We start from the raw sequence: 24224 nt of genomic DNA, 5'->3' as shown, positions 1-24224 counted from the left end.
CCGCTATACAGGCACAGTGTTCTACACCGCTATACAGGCACAGTGTTCTACACCCCTATACAGGCACAGTGTTCTACACCACTATACAGGCAGGACAAGTTACTTCACAACTCTGAGCTAAAGAGCTGCCTCATCCTCCTCTCCTACTTGTCAGGGATTATGATCCTGAATACAGCTGATAAGCGGAGACATGAAATACAGATGGGAGGATGGGTAATGAGCAGCAGCACTTGTTTATAGTCTCCTTATGTCCGTCCTCTCTGTACTTCATGTCTCCTCCTGAACTCAATTCCTACAAAGATTCAGTTGAAGATTATATCATCTCTTATTCAGGATCATAATCCCTGACAAGTAGGAGAGGAGGATGAGGCAGCTCTTTAGTTCAGAGTAAAGTAACTTGTCCTCCTGTGTGAATAGGACAGATTTTTTGTGTACTAAGGCTACTTTCACACTTGCGGCAGTGTGATCCGGCGGGCAGTTCCGTCGTCAGAACTGGCCGCCGGATCCGCCGATCTGCTGCTGCCTGAAAGCATTTGTGAGACGGATCCGGATGCGGATCCGTCTCACAAATGCATTGCAAGGACGGATCCGTCTCTCCGCTTGTCATGCGGACCGACGGATCCGTCTTGTACATTTTTCGCATTTTTACCGATCTGCGCATGCGCATGCCGGAACGACGGATCCGGCATTCCGGTATTCTGAATGCCGGATCCGGCGCTAATACATTCCTATGGGAAAAAATGCCGGATCCGGCGTTCAGGCATGTCTTCAGTTTTTTTCGCCGGAGAAAAAACCGTAGCATGCTACGGTTTTCTCTTTTGCCTGATCAGTCAAAACGACTGAACTGAAGACATCCTGATGCAAACTGAACGGATTACTCTCCATTCAGAATGCATGGGGATAAAACTGATCAGTTCTTTTCCGGTATAGAGCCCCTGTGACGGAACTCTATGCCGGAAAAGAAAAACGCTAGTGTGAAAGTACCCTAATAGGACGGCGGCCGTTTTATTTCTCCTAATGATTGCTCCCCACACAAAACAAGCTGTTATAACTCATGAAAGGTATTTGGGAATATATTTATAATAAAGTAATCTTTAAGTGTTTTCATTTTCTTAATTCCCGGAGAACCCCTTTAAAGGACACAAAAACATTTTCTGAACTTTTTTTTTTTCTTTTCACATTTCCAGCCACTTTCTTCTGGAAGTCGTGAGTCTCAAGGACGTCTTCGTCTGCTCTCTTCCTACGCTCATTATAATCCCTCTTCAGAGCGCTGCATGAAAGGCTCAGTGCAGAACACGATCCTCCATGAATCGAGCACCATCATCTCCCACTCATAGCCATTACTCCGTGCTTCTTAGAGTCACAAACATCTCTGCTTAAACGGGAAGTGCACCATATCACATTGCTTTCCGATTTGCCTGCCCGGTAAACCTCTTGATTGCTCTAAAATAACATATGAAATAACTTTGCAAATACTTTTGGTCAAAACTCTTCCTTTTTGTGTCTGCAGCTTCTATGCAGATCTATGTGCTTCCACGGTTACTGACTACAACCCCGTGTAGCCTGAACCTGCAGTCAAAAGAAGTGGAGGAGACTATACCCAACTACAGGATCAGACTACACAGGGCATGTAGTCTGTAACCATGGAGACGCAGAGGTCTGCATAGGAGCTGTGAACACAAAACAGTAGTAGAGTTGAGGGCAATGGACACCATTTTACTCATTTTGGGCTAAAGATAATTTTTTTCAAATGGTCTTTATTAAAAATGTTCAGCAGTTAATCAGATGTTTGCAAGCTGTTTTCTTTGAATCCCGTCATCTGATGGCTTATGTGTAGCTCTTACCTCTGAACTCCTCACCACATAAACACTCATTGTCGCCCAATTCTTATAAACCTGATAATATGCCTGAAATAAGGGTTTATGAGGTCAGGAGATCAGAGCTTCACAGGAGCCATCAGATGATGGGATAAAAAAAAAAAAAAAAAAAAGGGACAGCATGGAAACAAACTGATTTGTAATCACTGTTTCTCAGAAACATTTTTAATAAAGACAGAATGAAAAAAATGAGTTTTAAGCCCAAAAGGAGTAAAATACAATCATAAAACATTTTTCATAGCCTTTAAATCATCTTTTTGCTTCAATCTGGGAGAAATGGCATTTTTTCCTTCATAAATATGACATGGGAAATAAAGATTTAGCAAAATAAGGCTGAAAAATGTGCACATTCCTCCTGGAAATTACAGCAGTTAATTCTGCTGGATATTTCTGGAAATCATGATACACTGCAGATATTACGCTGCACATTAACATTCAGGAAATAGCGAAAAATGCTAAAATGAAAAGCCGTGAAATAATCAATGCAAAACCATCAGGTATGTCGCAGTTCTTCAGAGTGACCAGCAGATGGCAGCATGTTACCACATTTCTTACTGCAGCGTATTGCATAAGCGAGGCTTCTCAGGGTCAGGGATATTTTATATATTCAGCTATTCTGTGCAGGAGAGTGAAAAAGCATTCTTAGGGATCGTACCTATAATACTGGATGTTCCAAGAACCATGAATGTGAAATTTACACAGCAGGGGGCAGTCGGACCATCTTATCTTTACTGGCCGCCTTTTATCTATACACTTTTCCCAAATACAGGCCACACCCCGATAATGGCGGCCAAAGTGCTTCCATTAACAGCCTGACCCCATACCCAGTACCCAAAGCTCCAAAGCCTCTGCATAGACATACGGATTAAATGGAACATTCTGCTTGACTGAAGAGCCCACTAGGGGGAGCTCACTGCGTACAGATTTATAAAGCTCCCATTGAATAGACTGAGATCAATATAAATACATAGGCAGTAAGCTCCCCCTAGTGGCAGCATTTATGGGAGACTCATCTGCTTTTCCATTTTCCATGGCTGGATTATAGCCCGGGCAAAAGGGGCATTTACCCAGTTCCTACATAACCCTAAGGCCTCTTTCAGACGGGCGTTGCGGGAAAATGTGCGGGTGCGTTGCGGGAACACCCGCGATTTTTCCGCGCGAGTGCAAAACATTGTAATGCGTTTTGCACTCGCGTGAAAAAATCGCGCGTGTTTGGTACCCAAACCCGAACTTCTTCACAGAAGTTCAGGCTTGGGATCGGTGTTGTGTAGATTGTATTATTTTCCCTTATAACATGGTTATAAGGGGAAATAATAGCATTCTGAATACACAATGCATAGTACAATGGCGCTGGAGGGGTTAAAAAATAAAATAAAAAATTTAACTTACCTTAATCCACTTGCTCGCGCAGCCGGCATCTCCTTCTGTCTTCATCTTAGCTTTGTGTAGCAACAGGACCTGTGGTGACGTCACAGTCATCACATGATCCATCACCATGGTAAAAGATCATGTGATTGATCATGTGATGACTGTGACGTCACCAAAGGTCCTTGTTGCTACACAAAGCTAAGATGAAGACAGAAGGAGATGCCGGCTACGCGAGCAAGTGGATTAAGGTGAGTTAAATTTTTTTTAATTTTTTTAACCCCTCCAGCGCCATTGTACTATGCATTCTGTATTCAGAATGCTATTATTTTCCCTTATAACCATGTTATAGGGGGAAATAATAATGATCGGGTCTCCATCCCGATCGTCTCCTAGCAACCGTGCGTGAAAATCGCACCGCATCCGCACTTGCTTGCGGATGCTTGCGATTTTCACCCAACCCCATTCATTTCTATGGGGCCTGCGTCACGTGAAAAACGCACAAAGAGGAGCATGCTGCGATTTTCACGAAACGCACAAGTGATGCGTGAAAATCACCGCTCATGTGAACAGCCCCATAGAAATGAATGGGTCCTGATTCAGTGCGGGTGCAATGCGTTCACTTCACGCATTGCACCCGCGCGGAATACTCGCTCGTGTGAAAGGGGCCTAAGGCTACCAGAGTCTTCGCTTACTTTGTGATGTGCGCTATCGTACTATGGGATTGTACCACATTATTAACTAAACACCATTTTAGGTTCTAGGAGCACTATTATGCAAGTACTATATGGCAGTGTTATATGGTATATCGTAATGGGCAGTGGATGTGGACCCACTGCACCATCTAACCGGTTTGACTCTGGGCATTCCCCTGGTTTTCATCCTTTAACCCCCTATACAGGGATCTGGCCTTCGCTGCAGGGAAGCCACCAGGCCACTAACTTCTGAAATAGTCCCGGTGTAGTTACCAGCTATTCCACGGGGATCAGAACCTCGGGTGCGAAGCACCCTGGGATCAGGCTAACGTGTAGTCAGTAATAGCTCGAGGTGAGGGTAGGCAGAGTTTGTGTATCCTTAAAACAACTACGAGGTTAGGGCAGACAGCAAAGGGTCAATACAGTAAGCAGGCAGTAGTCAGGATGTGAAGCAGAGGGTCAGAGATAGTAAACAGGCCAGGTTCAGTACATGGGTAGACAGAATAAGGACTAGTAAGGCTAGAATTCCTGAGGTATCCTCCCGTAGGGCAGGGTGCCTTAAATAACCAGACATCACCTCTGACAGGGACAGGGAAGACTAAGGGCATTTGCTTGCCCTTTAAGAGGACCCCAAGTGGCCGGGTACACTGCAGGTGGCAAAGGAGGGCACATGGGTGCACACTGCCAGTAAAGCAAAGTGTGACGTGGCACAATAACAGTTAAAGTACACTATATGGTAGAATTTTATGTAAAAATTATACAGCAGTATTATAAGGGTACTATATGGCACAACTAAATAAGTGCTCTATGGCAGTATTTTATGCGCATTCCATGGCAGTATTATATGGGCTCTATATAGCTGTATTATTTAAGCACTATAAGGCAGTATTATATGAGCACTATAAGGCAGTATTATATGAGCACTATATACAGCGGTATTATATGAGCACTATACAGCGGTATTATATGAGCACTATACAGCGGTATTATATGAGCACTATACAGCGGTATTGCATGGGCTATATAGCAGCGGCACTATACAGCAGTACTATATGAGCACTATACAGCGGTATTATATGAGCACTATACAGCGGTATTATATGAGCACTATACAGCGGTATTATATGAGCACTATACAGCGGTATTATATGAGCACTATACAGCGGTATTGCATGGGCTATATAGCAGTGGCACTATACAGCAGTATTATATGAGCACTATACAGCGGTATTGCATGGGCTATATAGCAGCGGCACTATACAGCAGTATTATATGAGCACTATACAGCGGTATTATATGAGCACTATACAGCGGTATTATATGAGCACTATACAGCGGTATTATATGAGCACTATACAGCGGTATTATATGAGCACTATACAGCGGTATTGCATGGGCTATATAGCAGCGGCACTATACAGCAGTATTATATGGGCACAATATGGCAGGAATATGGGAATCAAATCTAAATATTATGACAATAATTCTTCTTTCCTCCTCCCACAGAAATAAAACCGGCTCCCAGGCATCTGTCCAGGGGCCCCCGAAGACCTTGCTCCCACACAATTTCCGATTATTTTATAGCATTCAAAAATTTCTAACAGGAGCCCTTTATAAAGTGCATTTTATGTTGTACAGCAAACAGTTTTGGTTTTGTGCAGAAAATTCCATTAAGCATTCCGGAAAACCTGCTCGCATATGAGCGGCTCTGCGCTGGCTGCCTCCAATTAGATTTCCCTTGTGTCAGCGACGTGTTTCTCCCACAGAGTAATTAACGTAGGAGATCAGAGCTATTGTGTTCCCATTTATTGTTCCTGGGTAATTAGAGCAGATGCCAGCGGCGCCGCCTATGTCCCACTTACATATGCCCAAAATGAGATCCCCAGAGAGGGCCCTGTATAGTACGTGTGTGCGCCCAGGACAACACCGCCCGCTATCTGACAGATCTGCCCCATGTATAGAAGACATTCCACATCCAACATTCCTCGGATTCTGATTCCTTAACACAAAAGAGATTGATTGAGATACAAGTCAAGGTCTGAATGATGGTAGCACCTGGCAGATCGACCTCCGCAACACCCCAACAGCGCTGAGGGTGGACCAACCACTACGTACAAGAGGCTATATAACTTACACCAGCTGTACATATATAATTATATACAGGAGATGCCCAGGTTATACCAGCTGTACATATATAATTATATACAGGAGATACCCAGGTTATACCAGCATGGTCCATATCACTATATACAAGAAGATGTATAACTTATACCAGCTGTACATATATAATTATATACAGGAGATGCCCAGGTTATACCAGCATGGTCCATATCACTATATACAGAGAGATGTATAACTTATACCAGCTGTACATATATAATTATATACAGGAGATGCCCAGGTTATACCAGCATGGTCCATATTACTATATACAAGGAGATGTAGAACTTATACCAGCTGTACATATATAATTATACACAGGAGATACCCAGGTTATACCAGCATGGTCCATATCACTATATACAAGAAGATGTATAACTCATACCAGCTGTACATATATAATTATATACAGGAGATGCCCGGGTTATACCAGCTGTACATATATAATTATATACAGGAGATACCCAGGTTATACCAGCATGGTCCATATCACTATATACAAGAAGATGTATAACTTATACCAGCTGTACATATATAATTATATACAGGAGATACCCAGGTTATACCAGCACGGTCCATATCACTATATACAAGAAGATGTATAACTTATACCAGCTGTACATATATAATTATACACAGGAGATGCCCAGGTTATACCAGCATGGTCCATATCACTATATACAAGAAGATGTAGAACTTATACCAGCTGCACATATATAATTATATACAGGAGATGCCCAGGTTATACCAGCATGGTCCATATCACTGTATACAGAAGATGTATAACTTATACCAGCTGTACATGTATAATTATATACAGGAGATGCCCAGGTTATACCAGCATGGTCCATATCACTGTATACAGGAGATGTATAACTTATACCAGCTGTACATATATAATTATATACAGGAGATGCCCAGGTTATACCAGCATGGTCCATGTCACTATACACAGTAGAAGAAGATAACTTCTGGTATTTCACTCTCTCAACTTACTTATTTTCCGGTAGATCTATGACGGTGTGGAATAAATTGCCTGTGACGGGGACAATCTCTGGTAAGCTGTTCTCTCTCCGCTCCTTCCTGGCAGGGTGTGTGGCCGATAAACTGCGGGCTTGAGCTTCTTCTAAACTGACCAATTTCATGGGGAGTGATCCAGATGGCAGAGTCATACTCTTCACTATCCGGCAATCTGAGGAAGAGGAGACCATCGGTGAACAGAGAACAGAATACCAAATTACCAGCATTCAGTAACACCTGAAATAATGTCACTAAATGGTCGGATGATTTCTGCAATGCTGCAAACTACACTGAAAGCACATCCAGTTTCAGTTAAAAAAAGCGCCATTCTTTCACTAGGGGCAGTATTATAGTAGTTATATTCTTGTACATAGGAGCAGTATTATAGTAGTTATATTCTTGTACATAGGAGCAGTATTATAGTAGTTATATTCTTGTATATAGGAGGCAGTATTATAGTAGTTATATTCGTGTACATAGGAGCAGTATTATAGTAGTTATATTCGTGTACATAGGAGCAGTTTTATAGTAGTTATATCCTTGTATATAGGAGCAGTATTATAGTAGTTATATTCTTGTACGTAGGAGCAGTATTATAGTAGTTATATTCTTGTACCTAGGAGCAGTATTATAGTAGTTATATTCTTGTACAAAGGAGCAGTATTATAGTAGTTATATCCTTGTATATAGGAGCAGTATTATAGTAGTTATATTCTTGTACCTAGGAGCAGTATTATAGTAGTTATATTCTTGTACATAGGAGCAGTATTATAGTAGTTATATTCTTGTACATAGGAGCAGTATTATAGTAGTTATATTCTTGTACATAGGAGCAGTATTATAGTAGTTATATTCTTGTACATAGGAGCAGTATTATAGTAGTTATATTCTTGTACATTGGAGCAGTATTATAGTAGTTATATTCTTGTACATAGGAGCAGTATTATAGTAGTTATATTCTTGTACATAGGAGCAGTATTATAGTAGTTATATTCTTGTACCTAGGAGCAGTATTATAGTAGTTATATTCTTGTACATAGGAGCAGTATTATAGTAGTTATATTCTTGTACATAGGAGATAGTATTATAGTAGTTATATTCTTGTAGATATGAGCAGTATTATAGTAGTTATATTCTTGTACATAGGAGCAGTATTATAGTAGTTATATTCTTGCACATAGGAGGCAGTATTATAGTAGTTATATTCTTGTACATAGGAGCAGTATTATAGTAGTTATATTCTTGTACATAGGAGGCAGTATTATAGTAGTTATATTCTTGTACACAGGAGGCAGCATTATAGTAGTTATATTCTTGTACATAGGAGCAGTATTATAGTAGTTATATTCTTGTACATAGGAGCAGTATTATAGTAGTTATATTCTTGTACATAGGAGATAGTATTATAGTAGTTATATTCTTGTAGATATGAGCAGTATTATAGTAGTTATATTCTTGTACATAGGAGCAGTATTATAGTAGTTATATTCTTGTACATAGGAGCAGTATTATAGTAGTTATATTCTTGTACATAGGAACAGTATTATAGTAGTTATATTCGTGTACATAGGAGCAGTTTTATAGTAGTTATATCCTTGTATATAGGAGCAGTATTATAGTAGTTATATTCTTGTACGTAGGAGCAGTATTATAGTAGTTATATTCTTGTACATAGGAGCAGTATTATAGTAGTTATATTCTTGTACATAGGACCAGTATTATAGTAGTTATATTCTTGTACATCGGAGCAGTATTATAGTAGTTATATTCTTGTACATAGGAGGCAGTATTATAGTAGTTATATTCCTGTACATAGAAGGCAGTATTATAGTAGTTATATTCTTGTACATAGGAGCAGTATTATAGTAGTTATATTCTTGTACATAGGAAGCAGTATTATAGTAGTTATATTCTTGTACATAGGAGCGGTATTATAGTAGTTATATTCTTGTACATAGGAGGCAGTATTATAGTAGTTATATTCTTGTACATAGGAGCAGTATTATAGTAGTTATATTCTTGTACATAGGAGGCAGTATTATAGTAGTTATATTCTTGTACATAGGAGGCAGTATTATAGTAGTTATATTCTTGTACATAGGAGCAGTATTATAGTAGTTATATTCTTGTACATAGGAGCAGTATTATAGTAGTAATATTCTTGTACATAGGAGCAGTATTATAGTAGTTATATTCCTGTACATAGGAGCAGTATTATAGTAGTTATATTCCTGTACATAGGAGCAGTATTATAGTAGTTATATTCTTGTACATAGGAGGCAGTATTATAGTAGTTATATTCTTGTACATAGGGGCAGTATTATAGTAGTTATATTCTTGTACATAGGAGCAGTATTATAGTAGTTATATTCTTGTACATAGGAGCAGTGTTATAGTAGTTATATTCTTGTACATTGGAGGCAGTATTATAGTAGTTATATTCATGTACATAGGAGCAGTATTATAGTAGTTATATTCCTGTACATAGGAGCAGTATTATAGTAGTTATATTCTTGTACATAGGAAGCAGTATTAGATTGTTATATTTTTGGTTACAGTTCCTCCCCTGGTGACCCTGCCCTTTGGAGAATGCTTTTAAAATGTTATTAAACACTGAAGAAGGATTCTGGAATATTTTTATGTTTTGTTTTGAATGGCTCAGAATCAAGAACATTTGCATTAAGTTGTAAGAATGGAAAAGTGAGAACGCAGCCCACAAAGCATTATTCTCTGGCACTGTGAGAGTATTTCCTGATAACATTAGCTAATTATCAAAATATATATGGGTGATGTGGAGCCAAGAACAGCACAAGGACCACAACTGAGGATTATTCAGTAATTTGTTTTGGTCCTGATAAGGTAAGTTAAACATTTCATTAGATATGCGCCATTATATAATGAGCATAGGAGTCCTGAGGGAGAGCAAACATTTCACACCTTGCTACGGGCAGTGAGTGTGGACCCACTGTGTCAACCAACCAGTTTGATTTTTGGCTACTCCTGAGGGCATTATCCTGGCGATCCTCTGGATTTCATCCTTTACCCCTGTACAGGGATGTGGCCTTCGCTGCAGGGGAGCCACCAGACCACTACCTCTTGGAATAGTCCTAGTGTGGTTGGCCGCTGACTTTTTAGGGTCACAGACACCGATGACAAGCTCCACATAATCAGGCAACACACATAGCCATGAAACAGGCAGATGAGGGTCAGTACAGTGAGCAGGTATAAATGAGGTCGGGCAGCAGAGACCCAAGATCCAGGAAACAGGCAGAAGTTGGTACAAAGACAGACAAATGGATTATAGCTATTTTAAACCTAGCAGCAAGTAAGTGAAAAAAATAATCTACTGCTCAGGTAAAGAGTTGGAAAAAATGACCCAGTGTATATAGGACAGCTGATGAGCTTAGTCATTAGTCAAAAAGATGAAAAAAAATATAAAAAAAATATAAAAAATAGGGTATTAACTCCTGCTGTGCTGCAGGGAGAGGTTCAATGAATAGACGCTAATACACACAGAAAGCAGCTAGTAGCTGCAGCCTGTAGCACGGGACACAAGAGTCTGGCAGCTGGCTCTGGGCAGAAGCTAGTTGAGTGAGGCGGCACTCTTGCCCGCTCCAGATTACGGGATGGCACGTAGCATGGCCACCATTCTATGGTGACCTAAAGGGGAACTCTCAACTTATAGAAATGTGTTCACTTTTTTGATCATTGGAATGAAAAGCTTGGAGCACCAAATGACCCCCCTGGAAGTGACCCTTGATGCCCTACAGCTTAAAGCAATTTGCAAGCAAAAATATATATCCTAGCAATTCCTCCCTTTAATCTGCTCTTTTGGTCCTTTTTGGTCTCATATTACAGGTAGTCATCCATGTTCACCATCCTCCTCCTCACTGTCCTGCATCTGCAAGATAACTGGCTTCAGCAGGAGTCACCCTCCTTTGCTTTGTCTGTAGTAGAACACAAAGATAGTCAAGCTCCTCCCCTAAAATAGTCCCTAGCTGAAAACAGATCAGCAGGGGATTAACCCTTGGATTTCTTCAAGACTGTTTTAGGAACATGTGCAGAAAACATAACAAACAGTGCTGAAGTGTCCTCCTCAAAGTCAATATCCAAATGTCCATTGACTTACCACTGGGTGCAGGCTTGGTGGCCAAAAAGAGGTCCTCACTATCTCTCTGCTTGATTGGGGCTGTGGGACTTTTGCTGAATATTTCTTCCACATGGTTGAGGATGAACTCGATGACAACCTGCTGGACTCGCACTTCCATAAAAGCCGCATCTCCATTACATCCCGAATCCTCGATTTCTCTGGACCTGGTGATATATATGACAAATCAAATACTTGATAGTATAATGTATACAGTTCCAAAATAATGATATAGGATAAACCAGGCACTCAAGTATGGAGTAAATTGATAAGGATATTTATTCCCACAATGACAGTAAAATATAACAATACAATTCACCAATAAAAATCACCAATAAAATATTACCAATAAAATATTATAAAACACTTTAAACCGTAATAGCAGCAATATAGGGCATGTGCACTAGAAGTCAATATGTTAATTGAATAGCAGCGGCATTTATATTAATACGCAGCAGCAATAGACATATGCATTAATTGATATATAGCAGCATTGGACATATGTGGCTTGTAGATACTGAAGTCATTGGGTTCAGAAGACAAGGAAAACGCAGAAAAACCGTAATTGATAGCAAAGTCTTATAAGCGCTTCTTTGGTTTCGGTAATGCTGAATTTGCACAGCGGTGGCGTCCCACCGATTTGAGCAACTCTGTTGCTAGTTTTACCTGGCCAGTATGTCTTTCTCCTACGTCCGGATCTGTGGAAATTTGCTGTGAGCGCGGTGTCACCTGGATATCCTGCTCACCGAAGCAATGTCTGTGGCTTTATTAGGATTCCTCCGGTGTTCGTCGCTCTTAGTCACAGCTGATGAATTCTTGGAAGTCCAGGGGAGCTATTTTTCCAGCATGCCGGTACAGGGTATTAGACCATACGCGTTTCGGGGTTCTTTGAATGACCCCTTCCTCAGTGGTAACCCTGATGAGCTTCCCCACATCCTTTTATATGAAATCTTGGAAAGAAGCAAGATCCGGACAGGATTTCGTCATGCCAAAATGTGGAAAACTGGATTTGTCCAATGAAATCATTATATGCGTTTTCCCTTGTGCGATTCCTATGGTCTGGTTTTTGCTGCGTTTTTTTGTAATAGATTGCGTTTTATGTTCCACTGCTATTTAAATGTAAAATAAATCATATGCCACATAATTTCAGTTGCAATATAATACTTAAAATATATAAATAGCAGTGGAACATAAAACGCAATCTATTACAAAAAAACGCAGCAAAAACCAGACCATAGGAATCGCACAAGGGAAAACGCATATAATGATTTCATTGGACAAATCCAGTTTTCCACATTTTGGCATGACGAAATCCTGTCCGGATCTTGCTTCTTTCCAAGATTTCATATAAAAGGATGTGGGGAAACTCTTCAGGGTTACCACTGAGGAAGGGGTCATTCAAAGAACCCCGAAACGCGTATGGTCTAATACCCTGTACCGGCATGCTGGAAAAATAGCTCCCCTGGACTTCCAAGAACTCATCAGCTGTGACTAAGAGCGACGAACACCGGAGGAATCCTAATAAAGCCACGGACATTGCTTCGGTGAGTAGGATATCCAGGTGACACCGCGCTCACAGCGAATTTCCACAGATCCGGACGTAGGAGAAAGAAGACTACTGGCCAGGTAAAACTTAGCAACAGAGTTGCTCAAATCGGTGGGACGCCACCGCTGTGCAAATTCAGTATTATCGAAACCAAAGAAGCGCTTATAAGACTTTGCTATCAATTACGGTTTTTCTGCGTTTTCCTTGTTTCTGAACCCAACGACTTCAGTATCTACAAGCCACATATGTCCAATGCTGCTTATATCAATTAATGCATATGTCTATTGCTGCTGCGTATTAATATAAATGCCGCTGCTATTCAATTAACATATTGACTTCTAGTGCACATGCCCTATATTGCTGCTATTACGGTTTAAAGTGTTTTATAATATTTTATTGGTAATATTTTATTGGTGATTTTTATTGGTGAATTTTATTGTTATATTTTACTGTCATTGTGGGAATAAATATCCTTATCAATTTACTCCATACTTGAGTGCCTGGTTTATCCTATATCATTTTGTATTCCTTTCTGTGACTGGGTGGGTCACATAAACCAAGAGCACCTTAAATCCATTACTCAGCTGCAGTGATCCACAGATACCGCACTTTGAGTTCCAAAATAATATCTGATAAATTAGGGATTCAACAGAAGGTACAATCTGTAGATTACCTAACAGAGCCATCTAGTGGCCAAAACATCATGAAGGACAATACTGAATCTACACAAATACATCCAATAGTCTACAAACGTGCAAAACTAAATCTTCACGGATTAGAAGACCTCTGAGCAGAGATGAGGTAGAAGGCCCTGACTCACATGCCAGATGAGACCCAAGAATTAGGATAGAAATCATCTATATACCTCAGAAGATTGGGAGCCCAGACAAGGGCCAGGTTCCTGATATGCATATTTGTGGTGGAGCTGAAGGAGGCGATGTAAGTCAAATGTCTGCTCAGGTATTCCAGGGTCCTAAAATATGAAATAAAAGGAAAAGGAAAATCAGGTACGTACCAGCACCTGCAGAGTAGATGACAAGGAGAAGACGTCAGAACTGCTATATACACCATGGTGGTAAGGGTCACACTGCTGTAGCCAAATCCATTATTGTCCTTAATATTAACTTATATCATCATATGTTACTAGCCAGGTAAGTTCAAGGGTGGCAGCACAGCCATATTTATTTCTAAGTAGGAGGAGAAGTCAGCTACATCCTCTTTGAAGTCACCATTGAATTGAGCTTGGCAGGAAACCTCTTAACTTAGACTCAAGCATGTCTCTGTGTCTTACAGATGGGAAGGAGAGGGTCATCAACCATTATTGACAGCCAGAGGAAGGTAATAGAAGGTGGAAGGAAGAGCCTGTGGGTGACCTGGTGACACAACACACAGCCCCATGAGAGGTAATATGGTTGACCAAGATATCTATCAATTACATCCTGTTCCAAAAACTGAAAACAGGAGCAGTATAGAGCACATTTATATTTTTTTGTGGCAGTGGGTCATTTGGGACCCTCAGACAGGGACTGGGAGCTACTGTTGCACCCCTCTAATCCATATCCATCCATCTCATATCTATATCTACAGTATCTATCTCATATCTATCAACTATCTACAGTATCTATCTCATATATATATATATATATATATATATATATATCTTATATCTATCTCATATCTGTCTAATATATGTCTGCCTATCTATCTATCTATCTATCTATCTGTCTGACTATCTCCTATATATCTATCTATCTTAGAGTTGAGTGAATTTATTGAAATTCGTTTTGGGTCAGATTCGTCAAAATTGTGAAAAAATTTGATTTGGGTACAATTCAATTCTACTTGAATCAGATATGCTCCAATTGCTTTGAAAGCTGGTATGTAACAACCTGTTATGAAAAAACACTGATTGAACAGTTTGAGGCTACCACTAGGGGAAAATCTTATTATGAAAACACTGATTGAACAGTTTGAGGCTACCACCAAAAACCTAGTGGAAAAAATATTAGGAATGACGCACATGAAGATAAATAATATGGAGATTAGTAGTAAATCAATTCCATCTATTTGTAATTGATACAGAATTTTTCCCAAAAAATTTGGATTCGAGCTAGAGATCAGCAAACTTCCTCCATTTTGTTTCAGATTTGATACAGACCCAAACCAATTCTAGACTAATCATGTATGAGCCAAATAGCCTACAAATTGGTATATAACACCCTATAGCTTCCTAAATCTCAGCAAATAAACATGAGAGTCTAGAAGAGAAGAGGGAGAGACCCCATGTATAATATTTAACTGAATGTGAGATGTTAAATCCCATTCTCTATTTAAAAAAACAAGGGAACTAGACTCTCCCACCTAGGATTATGCTTCTCTTAATGAGATGTGTAAGCTAGCTCTCCCGAAAAAACAACAAGATAACCAGAATGTCTCAATAGCCAATTCCCTGACTTTGCTGACTGGCCTTGGGGAGTACTCTGTGTGGTTCTCTTTATCATTAGGGAGACCAAAAAATATTCTGTGACGAGTATCGTATGCCAGGCTCTTGCTTTCTGGGAGAATGTATGCAAATTTGCAATCTTCATTCTACTGGCATTAGACAGGATGTTCTCTTTTTCTGTTTTGTCAAGCAAGCTAATTTGCATACTTTTGGGTTTCTGGAAAAGATACTCAAAAAAGAACGCTAATCTTATCTGAATGCCAGACAAATTAAGATATGCAAATTTGCATATATCCTTCCTAGAAACAAAGAGCAGAGTTGTCTGGCATACAATACTCATCATTAATATTTTTCGGTCTCCCTAATGATAAAGAGTACCCCGAAGAGTACCCCCCAAAAGGCCAGTAAGCAAAAAAAAGCCAGTTTTCTCTTAAAACATTTTGGTTCCCTTGTTCGTCTGAAAGGAGAGTTAGCTTGCATGTCTCATTGAGAGAAGTGTGATTGTGGGTGAGATATTCCAGTTCATTTGTTTGGCTACCTGAGAGGCCTTGGTTGGGGTAGTATTTCTCCTTATGGAGGACGCAGAGTATGCATGAAGAGTATTGTAAGACAATCAAAGCTCCTCTGGGTTTCTGGGAAAAATATATAAAAATCTGCTGACATGAGATAGGCTTAGGAAAGCTAATTTAAATATCTTCCCCAGAAACCCAAGGAGGCGTGGCCTGGGCTACAATACTACGCATACTAGGTGCTCTCCATAATGAGAAAGAGTTCTCTAAAAAATACAAAATACATTTGGGACTTTTTGTGAAATTTTGAATGAATTCTGAACCAGTAGAATTGATTCTCTCATTCTTTATCAATAACCATGTAAGGATTAGTGCACACAGCCTCTCGTGAACAGATCTACCGTACAGAAAGCTCATAATGCCATCATCCTTGTGTATAAATCTCCTCAGAGATTTTCCACGTGACATCTCGCTGATGATGGACGCTCACGTCTGTGGTTCTGGATCCAGAGCCGATACTAAACTGACGTGTAAATATTTATCCCAATGGTAACAAATACCTGGGATTCCTCATCGGGGATTACAGTACGAGAAAAAGGATGCGTCCTATGTCAGGAGCTCTATATAAGGTGCAGGCCGTCTGCATGCCGCTCCATACATCAGCCCCTGTCCCACAATGTTACAAAAGAACAACGCTAAGAATGCAACAATGTAACAAATCTCCTCTTCTACAGAAGAAAGAATTTACTGAGAATTTCTTACTACTATTAATATATATCTGAGGTGAATGGCCAACATTTAATATCTAGATGCAATATTCTTTGCGGATTCATTTCATATTCATACCGTATTACCATACAAAGCTCCAAGTCCTCTGCTTCCCTTCACAAAGGCACAGAGGAAAAAATTCTGGATGTTTGTAGTTACCACTAGGGGGAGCTCACTGAAAAAAGCAATATACAGCCCTCTGTGAACACAATAATAAATCTGTAAAGCACCGGCTCCCCCTAGTGGTGGCTGCAGGCAGACAGTTCTATCATTCAGCACTAGGAGGGTCATTTGCCACTTGATTTGTGCTGCTTTTCTGATGTAGAAAAGTCACAATTTTGCCACTTCATTTTGGCAACAACAAAAAAAATTGATATATTTTGCGATATTTTTTCTGCGCTTGCTGCTTTTGAAAAGTGGGTGGAAAAGAGGGCGTGATTAGTTATGTTAATTTAATTACCTCTCTGTCTAATATCTATCTATCTTTAGCTCATATCTGCCTGTCTCTCTAATATCTGCCTCTCTGTCTAATATCTAACTTAAAGAGGACCTTTCACAGATTATGACACTGTGAACTAAGTATACAGACATGGAGAGCGGCGCCCGGGGATCTCACTGCACTTACTATTATCCCTGGGCGCCGCTCCGTTCTCCTGCTATGCCCGCTGGTATCTCCGGCCACGTAGTTATAGTAGGCAGAGATTTCAGTCACTAAGTTATGGTAGGCGGAGTCTGCCCTTGTTCTGCTCTAGTTCTGGCCAATCGCAGCGCAGAGCTCACAGCCTGGGAGGTTATTTTCTCCCAGGCTGTGAGCTCTGCAATGCGATTGGCCAGCGCTAAAGCAGAATAAGGGCAGACTCCGCCTACCATAACTTAGTGACTGAAATATCTAAAGTAACTATCAAATCTATCTAATATCTGTCTAATATCTACTATCTATCTCCTATCTATCATCTATCTCATATTTATCTATTATCTATCTCTCTATTTCATATATATCTAATTAATATCTATCTATCTATCTCATATCTATCAAATCAAATCCAATCAGCTTTATTGTCAGGACTAAATACATTTTAGCATTGCCAAAGCAAGTGGGAAATAATTGGGTAGGGTTGGGGGATGGGGACAGGTCCAGGGTGGGGGTATAGGAGTCCATGGTATATCAGGCTCCTCTCAGTCTATGGCAGGCAGTAATATATTGTGCTGCTGTGTTCTCCTCTTCTATCTATCCATCCATCTATCCATCTATCTCTCATATCTATCTATCTATCTATCTATCTATCTATCTATCTCATATCTATCTATCTCTCTCATATCTATCTATTATCTATCTATCTATTTATCTATCTCATATCTACCGTATCTATCTATCTCATATCTATCTATCTATCTATCTATCTATCTATCTATCTATCTATCTATCTCATATCTATCTATCTATCTATCTATCTCATATCTATCTATCTATCTATTATCTATCTATCTATCTATCTCATATCTATCTACCACCCAGCCCCCCTAACCCTGGTGCTATGCTGTAGCAGTACACAGCCCATTGCTGTCTTGGTCTCTTTGGGGATGTGGGCACCACCACCACCACCACCATCTGTCCACCTCCAAGAGGGAAAGTTTTCTCTACAAAACCCTGCACTAAATAAAGTTCTCCTTTTGCTTATTTGCGTTGCTAGGACAACAGGAAGTGAGCGTTTCCTGCCGCTCGGGTATAATTGTTATGTCGTCTGTAATCTGCTGTGTGGGAGCATGTATATGGCCGCACGCCGGGGTCCTGCCGGATTGGGCTGCAGCCGCTCACAGGTCTCCCCCGCATCGCCACCTAATGTCTCCTCCACGGGAATCAGGAGGAGCTCAACTCAGTAAAGTTAAACCTTTTAACAGTTTTATGGGAACAAAAGGTGACCTCATTGTCCTGGAGGCGTAATAGAGGAGAGCGGCGGTGCCAGCCGGAGCTGTGCCAAAGGAGAGCGGCGGTGCCAGCCGGAGCTGTGCCAAAGGAGAGCGGCGGTGCCAGCCGGAGCTGTGCCAAAGGAGAGCGGCGGTGCCAGCCGGAGCTGTGCCAAAGGAGAGCGGCGGTGCCAGCCGGAGCTGTGCCAAAGGAGAGCGGCGGTGCCAGCCGGAGCTGTGCCAAAGGAGAGCGGCGGTGCCAGCCGGAGCTGTGCCAAAGGAGAGCGCGGCAGAGGATTGCGAGGAGCTCATAAACCCCGAATGTTTCTGCAGAACTTCACAGGGAACTGATTATTTTATTTTCTCTCAAAACTGGCCCAAAAATTCTGCTTCAATTTATTTCATAATGATCAGGTCCTAGTTACCAGCAGGGTGACACAGGAGGCAGTACTGGAGGGGTCCTAAATGCCAGTGGAGTACCACCACAAGGGTTAATCTTGGAGGGGTCACAGTTACTAGTAGGTAACAAAAGTGAGCACGGTATACCACAGGGGTCAGTACTGGAGGGGTCACAGTCACCAGTGGGGTACTACAGGGGTCAGTACTGGAAGGGTCACAGTCACCAGTGGGGGACCACAGGGGTCAGTACTGGAGGGGTCACGGTCACCAGTGGGGGACCACAGGGGTCAGTACTGGAGGGGTCACAGTCACCAGTGGGGTACTACAGGGGTCAGTACTGGAGGGGTCACAGTCACCAGTGGGGGACCACAGGGGTCAGTACTGGAGGGGACACAGTCACCAGTGGGGTACCACAGGGGTCAGTACTGGAGGGGACACAGTCACCAGTGGGGGACCACAGGGGTCAGTACTGGAGGGGTCACGGTCACCAGTGGGGGACCACAGGGGTCAGTACTGGAGGGGTCACAGTCACCAGTGGGGTACTACAGGGGTCAGTACTGGAGGGGTCACAGTCACCAGTGGGGGACCACAGGGGTCAGTACTGGAGGGGTCACAGTCACCAGTGGGGTACCACAGGGGTCAGTACTGGAGGGGTCACAGTCACCAGTGGGGGACCACAGGGGTCAGTACTGGAGGGGTCACGGTCACCAGTGGGGTACCACAGAGGTCAGTATCAGAGGGTGTCACAGTCACCAGCGGGGTACCACAGAGGTCAGTATCAGAGGGTGTCACAGTCACCAGTGGGGTACCACAGAGGTCAGTATCAGAGGCTGTCACAGTCACCAGTGGGGTACCACAGGGGTCAGTACTGGAGGGGTCACAGTCACCAGTGGGGGACCACAGGGGTCAGTACTGGAGGGGTCACGGTCACCAGTGGGGTACCACAGAGGTCAGTATCAGAGGGTGTCACAGTCACCAGCGGGGTACCACAGAGGTCAGTATCAGAGGGTGTCACAGTCACCAGTGGGGTACCACAGAGGTCAGTACTGGAGGGGTCACAGTCACCAGTGGGGGACCACAGGGGTCAGTACTGGAGGGGTCACGGTCACCAGTGGGGTACCACAGAGGTCAGTATCAGAGGGTGTCACAGTCACCAGCGGGGTACCACAGAGGTCAGTATCAGAGGGTGTCACAGTCACCAGTGGGGTACCACAGAGGTCAGTATCAGAGGGTGTCACAGTCACCAGTGGGGTACCACAGAGGTCAGTATCAGAGGGTGTCACAGTCACCAGTGGGGTACCACAGGGGTCAGTATCAGAGGGTGTCACAGTCACCAGTGGGGTACCACAGAGGTCAGTATCAGAGGGTGTCACAGTCACCAGTGGGGTACCACAGAGGTCAGTATCAGAGGGTGTCACAGTCACCAGTGGGGTACCACAGAGGTCAGTATCAGAGGGTGTCACAGTCACCAGTGGGGTACCACAGAGGTCAGTATCAGAGGGTGTCACAGTCACCAGTGGGGTACCACAGAGGTCAGTATCAGGCTTAACTACATTTACACGACCGTATGTGTTTTGCAGTTCGCAAATTGCGGATCCGCAAAAAAACGGATGACGTCCGTATGGCTTTTTTTTTTTTTTTTTGCGGATCCATTGTAACATTGCCTATCCTTATTTGCAAAACGGACAAGAATAGGCCATGTTCTATTTTTTTTGCTGGGCTACGGAGCGGACAGCACACAGTGCGCTGTCCGCATTTCTTGCCGACCCATTGAAATGACTGGGTCCGCATCCTATCCGCAAACAAAACGGAACGGACACGGAAACAAAATACGTTGGTGTGAATGTAGCCTTACAGAGCAGAATTCCGGGTTATAAACCAGATGAACTCTGCGTAGTAATCAGAGGCAGAGACGGCAGACGCCATGTGGAGAGAGAGGAAACGAAATGGGCAATTATATAAGAAATGGAAAAACACTGAGAAAAAAAAAAAAAACTGCCACTGAAAAAGAGGTGGGGATAACGGTGGACGACAAACCGAACTTTAGTGACCAGTGCCAGGCAGCTGCTGCCAAGGCAAACAAAGTCGTGGGCGGCATCAACAGGGGCCCGCATGCTCCTGACAACAGCATGCCTCTATATAAATCAGTAGTCGGCCACACATGGAGCTCTGTGTACAGTACTGGGCACCTATGTACAAGGACAATGCCGACCTTGAGCGGGTCCAGAGGAGGGTTACTCCCTGACCGCTCTATTCCCAACTTCTATGGGGGCAGTCGGAAGAAGAGGGTACAGATTCACTGAAATTCCCAAAACAAACGTTCCCTCTCATTCATCGTCCACCGTAATATGAGCCTAATTCCTGGCACTGGAGGAGTAAGAGAGGAATGAGGCGGAGGGGACCTGACAACCTCACTGCGCATCATGTGGAAGCTGATGCATCGCGCTGTCATCCGCGGCCTGCGGTCAGTTGTGCAATAAACTGCAGATAAACAGTCACATCTGGGAAAGATGCTGCGAGAGAAGGGAAAACAACACGAAGCCCCCAGGACACAAAGTGTGCAACGCTCAGAGCCGACACAGGGCTTCGTGCAGTCCGGGTGGCTGCAAATCTAAAAAATACCGCCATACAATGCTTATATATAAAGTAGTACCGAATATATAAAATGTTGCCACCATACAAAGCTTATATATAAAGTAATGTCGTCATACAATGTTTGTATCTGAAATAATACCGTCACATAATTGTAATACATAAAATAACACTGCCATATAGTGTCATCAAAACACTGCTAAATATTGCCCAGAGAATACTGCCATATAGTGCCCTCACAACACAGACATTATGCCATATAGTGTTCAGATAATCCTACCATAAAATGCCTAAAAAAAACACAGTAACCAAATAATACTACAATCTAAAACGCTCAGAATACTGCCATATACTGTATTGTTCTCTGCATTAGTGGCATGCAGGGCCTTGACAACACCGACGTACTTTACCTATATACTACTGCCAAATAATGTCCTGAGAAAAACAGAAAACAATGTTTTATGAAATCTGTTCACGCTTTGTTTACTGGTAAAAGGTGAATTGCGTTATGGATTCCGTTTCCACGGACCATAACGCCATTCTGTGACGGAATGCATAACGGAATGCCTTTAGAAGTCTATGGGCTGCAAAACGGATCCGTTTCCGTTATGCAGGGGAGTCCTCTAAAGGCATTCCGTTATGCATTCCGTCACAGAATGGCGTTATGGTCCGTGGAAACGGAATCCATAACGCAATTCACCTTTTACCAGTAAACAAAGCGTGAACAGATTTCATAACCTGAAATTCGCTCATCTCTACCAGGATACATATTGTATCCAAATAATGCTACCATATAATGCCTGAAAAATACTGTCAAATTTTTGACCACACAACACTGCCATATAGCATCCGTATAATGATGCTATACAATGACTTCATACATACAGTATTCAAATAATACTACCATATAGTGCCCTCATAATACTGACATATCTTGCCCACTAAATACCGTCATACACAGTGACCTCAAAACACTGCTGTATTTTGCCCATACAATACTTCCATATAGTGTCCAAATAATATTGGCATAGACATATACATACATACTGCCATATAAGTGAGTGCAGAGTAGAAAGCAGAAGGACTGGGGGCTGTAAATGACTGCATTCTTCATTAGACAGTCTACACTGAGCTCAGCCTGTCCCAACAACAAAAAGCACTAAAAGCCACAACAAAACCCAAAACTGTCATTATAATGATCTTCACATCAATAATAACCGCAAAAGTAATCAATGATCAGCTCACCTGTAATGTGATGGCGGCAATTCCTGGATGGTATTTTGGATTTGAGATAATTGATCGCCCTCCAATAAGCATGACACAGCGTCCTGAAAACCAGCAGAGAAGGAGTTAATCACTAAAAAGATATATCTTATTGTACTAAACGTGTCTATATAGCAGTTCTATGCATGAACATAGAGGGCAGTATGATAGTAGTTATATTCTTGTACATAGGAGGCAGTATTATAGCAGTTATATTCTTGTACATAGGAGCAGTATTATAGTAGTTATATTCTTGTACATAGGAGCAGTATTATAGTAGTTATATTCCTGTACATAGGAGCAGTATTATAGTAGTTATATTCTTGTACATAGGAGGCAGTATTATAGTAGTTATATTCTTGTACATAGGAGGCAGTATTATAGTAGTTATATTCTTGTACATAGGAGCAGTATTATAGTAGTTATATTCTTGTACATAGGAGCAGTATTATAGTAGTTATATTCTTGTACATAGGAGGCAGTATTATAGTAGGTATATTCTTGTATATAGGAGCAGTATTATAGTAGTTATATTCTTGTACATAGGAGCAGTATTATAATAGGTATATTCTTGTACATAGGAGCAGTATTATAGTAGTTATATTCTTGTACATAGGAGCAGTATTATAGTAGTTATATTCTTGTACATAGGAGCAGTATTATAGTAGTTATATTCTTGTACATAGGAGCAGTATTATAGTAGTTATATTCTTGTACATAGGAGCAGTATTATAGTAGTTATATTCCTGTACATAGGAGCAGTATTATAGTAGTTATATTCTTGTACATAGGAGCAGTATTATAGTAGTTATATTCTTGTACATAGGAGGCAGTATTATAGTAGTTATATTCTTGTACATAGGAGGTAATATTATAGTAGTTATATTCTTGTACATAGGAGGTAATATTATAGTAGTTATATTCTTGTACATAGGAGCAGTATTATAGTAGTTATATTCTTGTACATAGGAGCAGTATTATAGTAGTTATATTCCTGTACATAGGAGCAGTATTATAGTAGTTATATTCTTGTACATAGGAGGTAATATTATAGTAGTTATATTCTTGTACATAGGAGCAGTATTATAGTAGTTATATTCTTGTACATAGGAGCAGTATTATAGTAGTTATATTCCTGTACATAGGAGCAGTATTATAGTAGTTATATTCTTGTACATAGGAGGCAGTATTATAGTAGTTATATTCTTGTACATAGGAGCAGTATTATAGTAGTTATATTCTTGTACATAGGAGCAGTATTATAGCAGTTATATTCTTGTACATAGGAGGCAGTATTATAGTAGTTATATTATTGTACATAGGGGCAGTATTATAGTAGTTATATTCTTGTACATAGGAGGCAGTATTATAGTAGTTATATTCTTGTACATAGGAGCAGTATTATAGTAGTTATATTCTTGTACATAGGAGCGGTATTATAGTAGTTATAGTCTTGTACATAGGAGGCAGTATTATAGTAGTTATATTCCTGTACATAGGAGCAGTAATATAGTAGTTATATTCTTGTACATAGG

At 41.3% G+C, this 24224-nt stretch overlaps 1 protein-coding gene across 1 annotated transcript in view; it reads right to left on the bottom strand.

The window, feature by feature from the left end:
• ARHGAP31 (Rho GTPase activating protein 31) overlaps positions 1–24224 on the bottom strand; it is a 173639-nt gene that overhangs the window by 19541 nt on the left and 129874 nt on the right. Inside the window, exons 4-7 of the mRNA XM_044284094.1 lie at positions 22672–22754; positions 13676–13783; positions 11247–11431; positions 7094–7289 (exon numbers count right to left, since the gene is read on the bottom strand). Of these exons, the coding sequence (XP_044140029.1) occupies positions 7094–7289; positions 11247–11431; positions 13676–13783; positions 22672–22754 (572 nt within the window). The remainder of the gene's footprint in view (positions 1–7093; positions 7290–11246; positions 11432–13675; positions 13784–22671; positions 22755–24224) is intronic.

Source organism: Bufo gargarizans, chromosome 3 (genome assembly GCF_014858855.1).
Source record: "Bufo gargarizans isolate SCDJY-AF-19 chromosome 3, ASM1485885v1, whole genome shotgun sequence".
Lineage (NCBI taxonomy): Eukaryota > Metazoa > Chordata > Amphibia > Anura > Bufonidae > Bufo > Bufo gargarizans.
The sequence above is the reverse complement of the archived record's forward strand: the minus strand, read 5'-3'. Positions and strand labels throughout refer to the sequence as shown.